The sequence below is a fragment of the Mustela putorius genome, unplaced genomic scaffold, assembly GCF_011764305.1.
Source record: "Mustela putorius furo isolate JIRA1106 unplaced genomic scaffold, ASM1176430v1.1 tig00000738_pilon_pilon_pilon, whole genome shotgun sequence".
Classification (NCBI taxonomy): domain Eukaryota; kingdom Metazoa; phylum Chordata; class Mammalia; order Carnivora; family Mustelidae; genus Mustela; species Mustela putorius.
The window spans coordinates 5,330,907-5,344,699 of NW_025421463.1; the positions used below are offsets into that span (position 1 = coordinate 5,330,907).

General features: G+C 42.9%; 1 protein-coding gene across 9 annotated transcripts in view; it reads right to left on the bottom strand.

Annotated features, from left to right (window-relative positions):
• TNRC6B (trinucleotide repeat containing adaptor 6B) overlaps positions 1 to 13,793 on the bottom strand; it is a 261,883-nt gene that overhangs the window by 185,430 nt on the left and 62,660 nt on the right. For 8 of the 9 annotated variants that reach the window (XM_045083823.1, XM_045083818.1, XM_045083812.1 and 5 more), the window contains exons 2-3: positions 12,330 to 12,404; positions 5,079 to 5,169 (exon numbers count right to left, since the gene is read on the bottom strand). In XM_045083823.1, the coding sequence (XP_044939758.1) occupies positions 5,079 to 5,123 (45 nt within the window). In that variant the 5' untranslated portion in view covers positions 5,124 to 5,169; positions 12,330 to 12,404. The remainder of the gene's footprint in view (positions 1 to 5,078; positions 5,170 to 12,329; positions 12,405 to 13,793) is intronic. The other variant, XM_045083814.1, reaches the window with a different exon arrangement.

Genomic DNA, 13,793 nt, shown 5'->3' on the forward strand with positions numbered 1-13,793 from the left:
AGTCCAGGGTGGGCCTGGTCACCTCCATTTTAGTATTACTTTATTATACTTTTTTTCACTTACATTTAAAAAAAATGCCAGGCATAAATCAAAGCCACAATGAGATAGCATTTCATATCCACTAGAATAAAAAAATACATAAAATAACAAATTGGTATGGATATGGAAAAATTAGAACCCTCGTATACTTCTAGTGGGAATATAAAATGGTACAGTCATTTGGAAATCAGTTTGGCAGTTCTTCAAAAACTAAAACACAAAGTTACCATATGACCTGGCATTTCCACTCCTGGTTATTCACCCGGTTTTTCACCCAAGAGAAATGAAGGCACGTGTCTGCACAGAACCGTGTAAGGAATGTTCGTAGAAGCATTATTTATATGCACAAAGCACCCACTCTCCTTGTATGCATTCTCCTACACCTTTCTAAGAAGTTTCTCTGACCTAAGTAAACAGAATTGATTACTCTGCAGAGAACTTCTTTGGGATGGAGGACTGAACTTAGCATGGACTTTGGAGTCAGACCTGGAATCCAATCCAGTTTGTTTGCCAGCTATGGAAACAAATAGTTTCTTTCCCAGTCTGCTCTTAAAATACCAAAAGCCATAAAATCTTGTTATAATTTGCTAAATCAGATTCAGTCTCAGATAGAGATATCCTAAACTTAAACAAGCAGAAGACTTGGGATGCCTGGGTGGCTCAGTCGGTTAATCATCTGACTCTTGATTTCAGCTCAGGTCATGATCTCAGGGTGGTGAGATTGAGCCCCACATCAGTTTCCACGATGGGCTTGGAGCCTACTTAAGATTCTTTCTCTCTCTCCCCCTTTTTCCCTCCCCCTTCACTGCCCCACCACACTCGCTCTCTTTCTTCCTAAAGGAAAAAAAAAAAAAAGGCAAAAGACTTAGTCTAAATAATCTCATTTAACTCTCTGATGTAAAGCCAATCAACAGATCACTTTATTCTTTGTAGACAAGACTATGTTTACTTATTACCTCTAATAACAATTAAAAGAACACTATAGCTAAAATGTTTGCCTCCTGATTAAGTGTTTTTTTATTTATGGTAATTAATAAAGACACATGGGCACTTAACTTCATAGCTATAATTCTTAAACTCTAGAGCTTATTTCTTTTTATTGTCTTATTATAAAATGCTCAACTATACAAAGAAGTACAGAGAATAAGATAACAAACACTCAACTGCTCAGTTTTATGATAATTTTTACTATGCTTGCCAGATTTCACTTAAAAAATAAACATTCCAAGCCTATAGCTGCATAATCCCTACAACTAGTAAGCTAACACCAACTCGTTTAGAATATCAACCTAAATTATACTCAATGTAAAGTAAGAAACAGCTGTGGAGTTGAAATTAAAAATTCTGATCCATCCTTGGTAAGAAATAAAGTGGAAGATTATATCAGCATTGACTGGAGATGTCCCAGGAGTGCTGGCTCTTGCCTCCTGCTTCATATGTCCTTTCATGAGATCTACTTCCTTGTCTGTGGTCCCTGCCACCTGACTCTGAGAACTCAAGAACTAACGGAAATCAGGCCACAGGCTACGTTGGGCCAATTAGATTCTCTTGCTTTAGAGAATGAGTGTCAAGATGCAGATATGCTAGTGTATCCTCTACATTAACACTGGTTGTTAGGAGAACAAATCATATAGTAAAATTTAGCACATCTCACCTCCATGCCTGTTCTTTTTTTTTTTTTTAAAGATTTTATTTATTTATTTGACAGACAGAGATCACAAGTAGGTAGAAAGGCAGGCAGAGAGAAAGGGAGGAAGCAGGCTCCCTGCTGAGCAGAGAGCCCAACTCAGTGCTCGATCCCAGGAGCCTGGGATCATGACCTGAGCCGAAGGCAGAGGCTTTAACCCACTGAGCCACCCAGGCGCCCTTCCTGCCTGTTCTTAACGCTCCTTAGCCCAAGATAATCTTAGATAATGGTCTCCATCATTCCCTCCTCTTCAGCTAGCACCAACACTCTAATCACTACTAAAGATGACCTCAAATTTTCTCCTTGTCCTCCTGCTGAGAGGTGGAATCTGTTTCTCCTCCCCTTGAATCTGGGGTAGCCCTGGGACTGGTTTTAATTCACCAGAAGGTGGGGAAAGGAAAGCAGTTTGACTTCTAAGGCTGCAGCTTCTGCATGCTTGCAGTACTCTATCTTGGATCCCTGTTGCCATGCTGTGAGAAACCCAAGCCATGTACAGAGGTCACATGGAGGAGATCCTTGAGGCTTGGGTCGACAGCCTCAAGCTGAACTGCCAGCTGCCAGCCCGTGAGTGAGCCATTTTCTATGCTTCGGGCCAGTTGGGGCTCCAGATGACTGCAGCCCCTGCCAAGACCACTTTGGAGCAGAACTGCCCTATAGATCTCAGTGAATCACAAATCATGAGAGATAATCAAAAGCTGTGGTCGTGATTTTATATACATATAGATATATATTCCTCTATTATTAATATCTTATCTCCGTACCTTTGTCACAATTAATGAACCAATATGATGCATTATTATTACCTAAAATCCATACTTTACTCAGATTTTCTTAGTTCTTATCTAACAGTCCTATTCTATTCCAGCATCTCCTCTGGGACATTTTATTACATTTAGTCATGATGTCACCTCAGGCTCCTTTTGGCTGTGACAATTTCTCAACATATCTTGTTTTCCCTTGACAGTTTTGAGGGAAGTCTTGGTCAGATATTTTGCAGGACATCCCTCTATCAGGATCTGTCTGATGTTTTTCTCATGATCAGAGGGGAAAATGGGCTTTTGGAAAGAAGACCACCGAAGTAAGGTGCCACTTCAGCCCATCACATCAAGGGTACATACTGTAAACATGACTCATCCCATTGATGTAGACCTTGACCATCTGGCTGAGAGGCTGTCTGTCAGGTTTCCCCACTATGTGAAGCCACATTTAAGGAAGGGGGATTTAGGTTTCCATTCTTTTTTTTTTTTTTTAAAGATTTTATTTATTTATTTGACAGACAGAGATCACAAGTAGACAGAGAGGCAGGCAGAGAGAGAGAGAGGGAAGCAGGCTCCCTGCTGAGCAGAGAGCCAGATATGGGACTCGATCCCAGGACCCTGGGACCATGACCTGAGCCGAAGGCAGCGGCTTAACCCACTGAGCCACCCAGGCGCCCTAGGTTTCCATTCTTGAAGGTGAAGTACCTACATAAATTATTTGGAATTCTTCTGGCCAAGAGATTGTGACAGTAGTTTTAAACCACTAATTTGTGGTGTGGTTTAATATGTAGCAAGATATCTGAAATCCACTCAAATCCATCTCCTGTTAGACCCGACCATTTACATATGCAACACTTGCGTCATTCTGCTTACAATGCCCTTCCCACCTCCACTCACCCACTCACCAACCAACCAACCAACCAATAAAAATGAACAAAAACTCCTTATCTTTCCAACAAAACTCTAGTATTACCTCCTCTGTCATGAAGCTTCCAATGAGAAGGAACTCTTTGCTCTGACCTAGCTCCTAATAACAAACAGGTAATACCACTATCATTGCCCTTATGGTATGGTTACCTCCCTCGACTAGACTACAAGTTCCCACCATGAGAGACCCCACCTTATGTAACTCTGCACGCCATACTTGGGACCATCAGCACATACTAGCTGCCCCGTAAGTGTTCGTGAACTAAGTGACTGACTGACTATGAAGGTATATTTTTTAAATAATACCACAATTTAAAAGAATAAAAAAGACAGCATAAATAAACAGCTATAGTCCAGGATGTGCACAGTTCCATGTGCAACAGCTAGACCAGGCACTAAGAAAATGGATCGTTGCATTCAGGGAGTCAAAGTCACATATAACAGACAAAACAGTATCTGTTTTCAGATCAGTGTGACGACACAAGCACATAAATACTAAATAAATTAGATCACACGAGTCTCTTTCTAAGGGAAATGAAGGCCAATGAAGTCCATATTCTCGCCTTTGGATTTCCTGATATGTCATCAGAAACTTTTTACAGAACACAATTTTCATATTTAACTTCTAAAGTGTGGAACAATGAGACAGATTCGTGGGTAACTCTGTTAGTTCTATTCAATTTTCTCTTTTACGTCCACAGCAGGGAAATTAAATAAGCCCTGAAGTGGTCCTTGGGAAAAATATAAGAACAGTCACTGTGTCTCTGAAGGATTCAAGGGCTTCTGAAGTTTTACATTAATACTAATTCTGTCAACTTGTCTTCCTTCAGTATTTACAATCGCGGCTTTCACTAAAACAGCAGAATGCTCTGCAAGAAAGTGATTAGGTCATACAAAACTGCATTCTAGTGACCAGGGGAAAAAAGCCCTCCCACAGGAAGGACCAGTAGCACTGGCAGCAGCAAAAAGACGCCCCTCAGGAAGGTCTAGGGCAGCAGACTGGGCACTGTCCAGGACACAGTGTGAGATACCCTCGGAGTGCCCAGTAAGGACGAGGGACAACTTTGAAAGGAGACATCAAGGTGACACTGAGGGTCCCATTTGACCAGGCAGCGAAAGATCCCAGGGAGAGTCAGGACATGGAGCCAGATATGGAGATACACATAAGCACACAGATAACAATTTACATACCGGGTTTGACAATGGTTAACATTCATTCATGCCTGAGCCTGAAAACCCAAACCTAACAAATTACCATTTAAAAATTTATAATAAAAAATGTCTAAAAATTATTATAATGTCTCTGTGCAGCAGGAATAAGTGACAGGCTTTTTACTTTTTACCTTACACACTTCTGACTCATTTTAATTTCTTAAAATAAGAATATAGAGCCTGCACAATAAAATATTAAAAGATAAAGGGCTACCATTGCACAAATGAAGCATACAGTTCTCTAGGAGTTCAGTAAAATTTGTTTTAAATTGGTCATGGAGCATAACAAAAATGGCTATCAAGAAGAAAAAAAAAATCTTCTCAACCTTAGGTTAGGTTTTAATTTAAATCAAGCTAGTTTCTAAATTCACCTAAAACAAAACACCCACTCTACTCATCCACTGCCTGTTTTTAATTTCTACCCAAAGTGTTTGCATCTTTAGTAGTTCACTGACCTTGGAACTGCTTTCTTCCGACACTTCTCCCTCATTGGTTTGCATGGGAACAGACTCTGTGCAAAACTCTGCAGAAACACACAAATACTGCCTAAAAGAGGGAAGAAGAGAGAAAAAAAGGAATTTAGTACACACATCTTTGGTAAGAAGGGAAGGAGAGAGGTAAGGCAATTTTCCCCCACCTTAGGGGAGGAGAGTTAGATAGGGGAAGGTAGTCATTGATGACATTGGGATATTAAACAGTTCTATATTTCTTTCTTCTTTTTTCTTGGTTTTTGGCAGAGGTGACAGTGAAAATCTTCAGTAATTCCTGCAGTACAATCAGTGACCTAAAAGGATGCCCACCTCTGTAAAGCAGTGGGCCAGTTGTTAGGCTGTAGCCAGTCATACTGTCTGCATATTACAATAAGCTACTGGAACTGGCTGGGTTTATAATTTATGTTCAATATTTGTGGGATATTTTATAACTGAAATTACAGTACATGCTAATGGTAGATCCTACTTTTTAAAGAGGTTTTGCTTAATCAGCTAAATATCAGTTAATTTATTTTTACATGAGAACAGGCTGTCCTAGGGCAAAACAATAAAAAGTAGTAATGTTTCCTCTAAGAATAAAATGAGTCAAGTTAGTTAAATTTTATGAATTAAAATGAGGAAACTAAGAAAAGTGTATGTAACATTCAAATTTTTATTCAATATGGAATTCCGGAGGAATAATTACTCAAACTGATACACAACAAATCTCCATTACATTACAGGTAACCAATGTTTAAAAACCCTTCTAATACTTAAAAGGTTCATACCTACAAAATATAAAAGCTAGGATGTGCGTGTGCAGAGAATTTCTTTATTAACGCAGCAGCCTAGAGGTCTAGTGTGGGAATGTCTCTTCATCTGTTGCGCGGGAAAGGAGAACCTAGTACCGTGCTCACCTAATGAGGTTTCTTGGGAACCAGTGCGTATTTATGTGCCATGAAATGTCAAACTGGTAGAGTGGGAGCTCTGTTAATCGTACACTCACTCCAGATGAATTAATACTGCCCGTTCCCTCTGTGAAACAGATGCTCACAGCAAGGGAAACAGGCTTTCTCTTGCTGGTTTTGCCCCTCATCTGTTTATGAGAGTTGTGCAAAAATAAACTTGCTCTTTCTATGAAAATTAAATTGACAGCACCGGAAAAAGTCTGTAAGCTACCTAGAAGGATGTTACATGCAAACTGCTTCACTGACGTCCTTAAGTTTCATTCTGCTTTACAGATGTAGAGACCGTATTTCTTAAATGATGCATTATATGGACAGTGGACAAAGAAAGACACCCCAATGATTTCTGTGCCCGTTCCATTTGAATGTGCTGGGAAAGAGGAACCCTCCTTCACCCCTCCCGAGGCTTCCCTCCTGGCTCCTGTCCACGCACCCAAGTTCCACCGCGGAGGATCCTTTCTGAATGTTGAGATCAGAAGGAGAAACAGGGCATGTGAGCTCAGCCCTTGTCTCTTCCTTTTGGAAGCCAGCTGTCCCAGGGAGCACGCACTTTCCTCCACTCGAAATGCAGGACCCCCACAATGATCTGGGACGAGGTAAGCCTGCTGAATATTGAGTTCGGTGCTAGGAAGTTCACTTGCCTACAGATGTAAGCCACATTCTCCTATATAGCTTTATTAGTAACAGAGATGATATTTTGGTCTTTCAAATGCCCTGCTCTTTTATCTTATTTCTCACTTGGTATAGAACTCAGCCAAGGGAAAAAGACTGCTATTTACTGGGTCTCTCAAAGATCCTAATATCTGGTACATGAGACTAAAGTTTTGATAAACACACATGAAGGGAAATTTGGGGAGTGAATGCATGTGGAATTTCTTTTCTTTCTTTCTTTCTTTCTTTCTTTCTTTTTTTTTTAAGATTATTTATTTATTTATTTATTTGACAGATAGAGAGAGAGAGCATAAGTAGACAGAGCGGAAGGCAGAGGGAAGGAAGAGAGAGAAGCAGGCTCTCCGCTGAGCAAGGAGCCCGATGCGGGGATCCATCCCGGGACCCCTGGAATCATGACCTGAGCTGAAGGCAGCTGCTCAACCAAATGAGCCACCCAAGCGCATGCATGTGGAATTTCTAAGGCTTCAGTTAGGGCAGGACTTTGGGCCTTGGTCTTTTTAACGAGGGAGCAATGTGTTTTAATCTTGCAGAGGTTTACATGAGGCCAGAGTTTTACTTGCAGAGGTTTACATGAGCCAGAGTTTTTGCTGTCATACACCAGTTTTACACTATTGAGGCCGAATTAGAAGTTTATAAACCACAAGCCACATTGTATTTTGACATTAGTGATGACTGTAGTTATGGTAACTCTGTCTTCAGGTAAGTGGCTATTTCTATACAGACAAGACTGAATATGCCAGGCACACAAGCCTTGGCAAAGGCTTGGGGGCTTTGCTGGCGACAGCAAGGAAAGAAGCCACAGTCTGGTGGTTGCGGTACTGAGGCTCATCTACATGTCAGCTGTGCAAGTGGCCTCAGCATACATGGGCCACTCTGGCCCAGCAAGCAAATGCTAGCCGTGCTGGCCTCAGCAAAGGGAACAGGGCATTAGCAGGCTTGGTTGGCTTCAAAGTACAGAAGGCTGCTGCCTGACCTTGAATTATGCAGGCACAGCTTTTCCTAAGCAGGCACGGCTGAGGCAAAGATTAGACTGTAGGGAAAAGAGACTTTTTTCATACAGGCTCTTTAGATTTTAATGAGTGGAACAATTATTTGCTTGCTGCACATAAGCTGCAAGGCAGCTGAACGTCACACGGCACATGTGCTACAAAATGGGTGAAGTTCTACGTTTAAATTGTTCGTGCTCGGCTTACACAGGCAGTCCAAAGGCGAAACGGAAATTGAAGAGTTGTCTCACTATACTCATAGAAGGCAGGGAGCCAGGGAACTTACGGAGGAAGGGAAGGAACTTGGTAACTGGGGACACCACTACTATAAATCCCTAAATATTGCAAAAAGAAGGTGATACTTCAAGGATTAATTTTTAAAGCAGAAGTCTGTACACTGGCTGGGTTTTTTTGAGATGTGGTAAAGGCCCAGTTCCAAATTTAATCTCCTGCTGGCAGATTTTTCCAAATTGGGTGGAAGTGTCCAAGTTGTGGATTCTGCACACTGGCATGGGGTAACCGGATACCCTGGAGAGCCCCAAACCAAGAGGACCTCACCCATCCTCCCTCAGACACCAAGGTGGCAAGACTGAGTACAGCGTTCTGAGAACATACTTTTATCAGAAATTACTGCTCGTGGGCAGGAGGCAGGCTTACTTTCTGAATCTGGCGGCTATGGGGAGAGTGCTCAAACAATTTTGTTTAGTCTTGGAGTTTGTATAATTTATATGCTGTGCTGATCCATTTTAGGATCTCCTGGGGGGCAAAATCCTATTTTGTCTATCAATTTTGCCCAAGAAAATGCCCAAGAGAAGAGTGGTAGTGGGGGTCTGTCCTCTTGAAAGTGGGAGCAGGAGTGTCCTGAGATGTCCCCCCTCCCACCCTAGAGGGGAGGGACAGAGCCAACGTGACCTGGATTACTACTTAAGACCCATGTGCTAGGAGACAAGAGCCACTATGTGTTAGGGGAGGAGAACTTGCCCACTCTAGACATTTCCTTCCACATGAGGCCACATCCCTTTACTGCTGTTAGCCTTATACTCCCGACACATGCTGTCAGGGTGAAGTGCCTTGTTTGGTCAGTGAGTCTGGAAGGAGAAACTGGGCCTGCACAGTCCAGCACCCCCCTAGGCCCTTCCTGTGGCAGCACCTATTCTGCTCTGCTCCTTCCTTTTCCTAGGAGGCAGAGGTCTGTCCATGACTCGTCTTGCTGGGTGAGGAAGCCTGTTAAGTTTCAGAGCTGAGTATTAGAAAGCTGACTTGCTGTTAGATACAAGCTGATTCTATGTCAACTTGAATGGTAATAAAAGTGATAATCTGTTCTCCACCTGCCTTACTCCTTTATCCTATGTCTGTGGTTCAGAACTCACTCAGGGGAGAGAACGTTTTTTATCAGGTCCTCTTCAATTCCAGGTTATATATGGAAAGTCTTCTCTTCAGAATTAAGTTTTCTGTATCCGTCTTATCTTCCCAATTATCCCATTACCATTGGATACGAATAGCAGACTTTTACTTTATAAACTTTTCAACTGTTTTTAGCTACTTCCCAAACACACACTATCCCCCACTTCACTCAGGCAAATCTTCTCTCCACTCTCTCCACACAACTTGCTAATTTAATTTCTTTTTTAAAAATATTTAATTTAGGGGTGCCTGGGTGGCTCAGTGGGTTAAGCCTCTGCCTTTGGCTCTGGTCATGATCTCAGGGTTCTGGGATCGAGCCCCACATCGGGCTCTCTGTTCAGCAGGGAGCCTGTTTCCCCCTCTTGCTCTCTGCCTGCCTCTTTGTCTACTTGTGATCTCTGTCCGTCAAATAAATTAATAAAATCTTTAAAAATTTTTTTAATTTAAATTCAATTTAATTCACATATACTGTATTATTAGTTTCACATTTAATTTCTATCTATGCAGTCCATGCCCCATTTGAAAGCCCTTCCCCTCACCATCAATCCACATCTCTCCCCTTCCAATATCCAGTAAATTTTTATTTCTAAAAATCTTTTCTGATTAATACCATATAGTCTCCCTACTTACTACACATCATTTTTCTTGTGTATGGTTTTGGACCTAATCTCACTTTTTTTTTAAAGATTTTATTTATTTATTTGACAGACAGAGATCACAAGCAGACAGCGAGGGAAGCAGAGAGAGAGAAGAGGAAGCAGGCTCCTTGCTGAGCAGAGAGCCTGCTGCAGGGCTCGACCCCAGGATTATGACCCGAGATGAAGGCAGAGACTTTAACCTACTGAGCCACCCAGGCACCCCTATTCTTATTTTTTCTAAAGGAGTTTCTTTTTTTTTTTTTAAGATTTCATTTATTTATTTGACAGAGAGAGATCACAAGTAGGCAGAGAGTCAGGCAGAGAGAGAGAGAGAGTGAGAGAGAGAAGCAGGCTTCCTGCTGAGCAGAGAGCCCATGCGGGGCTTGATCCCAGGACTCTGAGAGCATGACCCAAGCTGAAGGCAGAGGCTTAACCCACTGAGCCACCCAGACGCCCCTCTAAAGGAGTTTCTTGAAAAAACCTTGGTGATATTCCTGTGAAACCACAGCTTATAGTTTAGTCTACATTGTGAATTTTACTGCCCTTCTGACAAAATGGAAGGAGAATGAAGTAGGCCATGCAGAAGTATGAGGTTGAGCTCTGGGTTCCACTTGGGAAGTGACAAAGGGACCAGTGTACTGGTGCTAAGAGAGTGATGAAAAAGTCAAGGTAAAGCCCACTTCTGTGAAAATTCACTGGAGGGCCGAACAAGTGGCAGCAAAGCTGTCAAAGATGACGTGACAACATGAGCATCTCATTTCTGCTCCGGCACATGATGTCATCTCAGAGCTGTCACCAGCTTGCTATATGTGGTAGCGACTGGCAGTCTTGACCTGGCAGTGCTTTAGCACACACAGAACAGGACTTAACAGATGTTAACGACAAACATGAGTAAAACTGTACATCACACCGCATCCAGGCTAGGTCTCCTCTCCAAGGTGGCAAATGTATTCCCACCTTGCAAGTTCTCCAGAATCTAGCCCTCACAGGTCTCTCCCGTGTCATCGGCCAGACCTCTTTTTCCCTTTGCTCCCGTCATAATGAACTGCTTACAGGTTTCACAAATATGCCAGATTATTTCCGGGTTCCATGTTTTTGTTCATACTACTCCTTCTGCCTTTCCCTCCTCTGGTACCACCAGAGAACACCCTCCTCTCATCATTCAAGACTCAGCTTTTCAAAAGTATTCCCTGATCCATCTCTGCGCAGAACTGATGAGTCCTTCCTCCATGTCCCCCAAGGATCTTACTGGAATTCTATTATTCTATTATATTATCTATTATCCTATTATTCCTGTGATGCTCTACTGACTTTACTTGCTTACACAGATGCCTCCCTTATGACACCGTCAACCCTTTGCCACCGGACACTAGATCTCGTTAATGTCTATACTCATAGGTTACTTAAAACTGTATACCTGGAATGTAATAGTCAATAAATTTCTATATAGGAAGGACCAAATTAATCAACTAAAGTCCTTTTTTATTTAAACTGCAATTGGAAATTCTATCAGTTCAATAGCTATTTCCTGGGTCCCTACCACACACCCAGTGAAGCTCAGCAGGAGAGCTCCAGGAGAAGAGCTTTGGCTTTGAAGGAGCAGAATCATTCATAATTCTTTGTCGGTTATTAGCTGTGTAATCCTGGGCACTTAACGCTCTAATCTTCATTATTTTCATCCATAAAACTGGTCAGGAGGAGGTGTTACAAGGATTAAATGAAGTAACATATGCACAGCGCTCAGCAAGGTATCCGCCAACAGGCGCTAAAGAAACAGTTTGTTCCTTTCCAAGAAGTCTCAAAGGGTTTACAGACTAGCAAAGGAGACAGAGATAAATAAATATCTAATATAAAATACTGAATACTGTATCATGGTCGCGGTAATGGGTGTACCTAGAATACAGATGAGAAAGAAATTCTGCCAACGTGGCCTAGAAGAGGGGACGATAGAAAAGATACGAGAAAGAGCAGTGGATCGCTGTGGAGAGCTGCGAAAGCGTCCACCAAGGCACAAAGCTGAGAAAAAGAATTCTGTATTTGGGAAACAGAAAATGGCCCAGTAGGGCGTACAACAGATCGGGGGCACTAGAAAAGCAGCCAGAAGCACTGATGGGAATTAGGTTCTCAAGCAGTTTGTAGGATGGCAGCTGTAGCAGCTGAAAGCCCCGAGAGCTGCTGGAGTACAGGAGTGACTGAGTGAATACCTCATTCTGAAAGCTGGTCCTGGCAGTACTGCGGACGACAGACTGGAGTGAGGACAGACTAGAGGCAGTGAAGCTAGGAATACACTCACGGAATACTGTGCAATTGCTAAATCCTAATAACAAATTCTAGCTTTATAAAAGGATGAGGCACCACATGTTACTATCAATCATTTGGACTGATGTGCTTTTCAAAGGGACCTACTGAAGGAGAAATGCAGAGAGCCGCTGTGATGGCCACTTTCCATATCCTCGTGGAACGACCCGGGAAAGGAGCAATACATCAACATGTACTTTTCTTCTTTTTAAGATAAAGACTCTCCCATTTCACTGCCAATACATCGTGGATTGAAATTTTTTAAAAACTTACCTTTGACAGTATCCTGGGGCAACACGAACCCGTGAAGATGAGGCTAGACTACATTCAGTGCAAAAAACCCAAACCCTGAAAAGAGAGAAAAACCACAATGAGGGGCGTGCTCACGGCAAGATGCCATGGGGGGGCGGCAGGGCTCAGCTCCGAGTCGGGCAGAATCGCACTAATTCAGGCCCTTTCATCCACCAGCTATCGACGGTTGGGCCAATGCCCTAAGCTCTCAAGCCTCAGCTTCCTCATTCAACACTGAGAACGGGCACAGCACCTTCTTCACGGCATTCGTTGGAAGTCTAAATGGAATATGTGTAAAACAGTACAGGGCAGGGCACCCACCACATGCTCAATAAAGAATGTGAGCAGAGGGGCGTCTGGAGAGCTCAGCTGGTATAACATCGACTTGGTTTAAGCTTAGCTCAGCTCATGATTTCAGGGTCGTGAGGTTCCATGCTCAGTGCTGAGCTGGCTTGAGATTCCCTCTCCCTCCCTATACTTGCACGTTCTCTCTAGATAAATGAATGAATGAATGAAGAAAGAAAGAAAATCTCTAAAAAACCCCAGAAATACCTTCTGAAGGACCACCAAAACCCGTATTAAACCTTTATTATTGATTTTGCCTTACGTGTTCTACCAGAAAAATGCCAAGTTCCCTTTTCAACTTCTCCATTAGACGCGAGGATGTCTCATAACCACTTTGGATTCATCGCATCCCAAACGGTCCTCTTCATCCCCTGCCTGAACCTCATTCTTCAGTCCCCACTGTCTTATCAAGGGCACCACCCTCTGCCCTGTGCTTGGGTCAGCACCTCAGGGCGATCCTGGATTTCTCCCCCTATCCCAGGCCCCTCACAGCCTCATCAGCAATCCTGTCATTTCAGATTCACAGCATGTGAATTCTCCACTTCCGCTGCCATTATCATTCCTCGCTAGGGGAGGCAGCTTGGCTAGTCTCCCGCCCCTACTCTTGCTCCTCCCCCGTCCGCTCCCAAATAATGGCTGGAAGGACCTCGTCAAAATCAAGCTGGATCACAGCAAGCTGCTAATGGATGCAGTGAAAACTGTATTTATGTCCTGACAGAATGTCTCTCTCTCTGTATTTATGAAATACATCCGTACACATCTGGACACACAGATGTGCGAACATGTATGAAATGAAAGCCACAACATATTCGACATTTAGAGGTCCCAAGCCAGTCCCTTCATTTTGCAATGGCAGAAACAAATGCCAGAAGGAGATCTGCTCAAGGCTGGACTTCTGTGTGTGTGCAAAAGTGGTCAAAAGAATGCCGGACAAGCCCTAGGAAACTCATCTGTGATTAGCGTCTGCACTGCTGTCAGAAAACCTGTCACTGTTTGGAAGTTGGGTCCTTGGTTTCACAATCAGTTTAAGTGTTTCTGTCCAAGAGGGGCGCCTGGGTGGCTCAGTGGGTTAAGCCTCTGCCTTCAGCTCAGGTCATGATC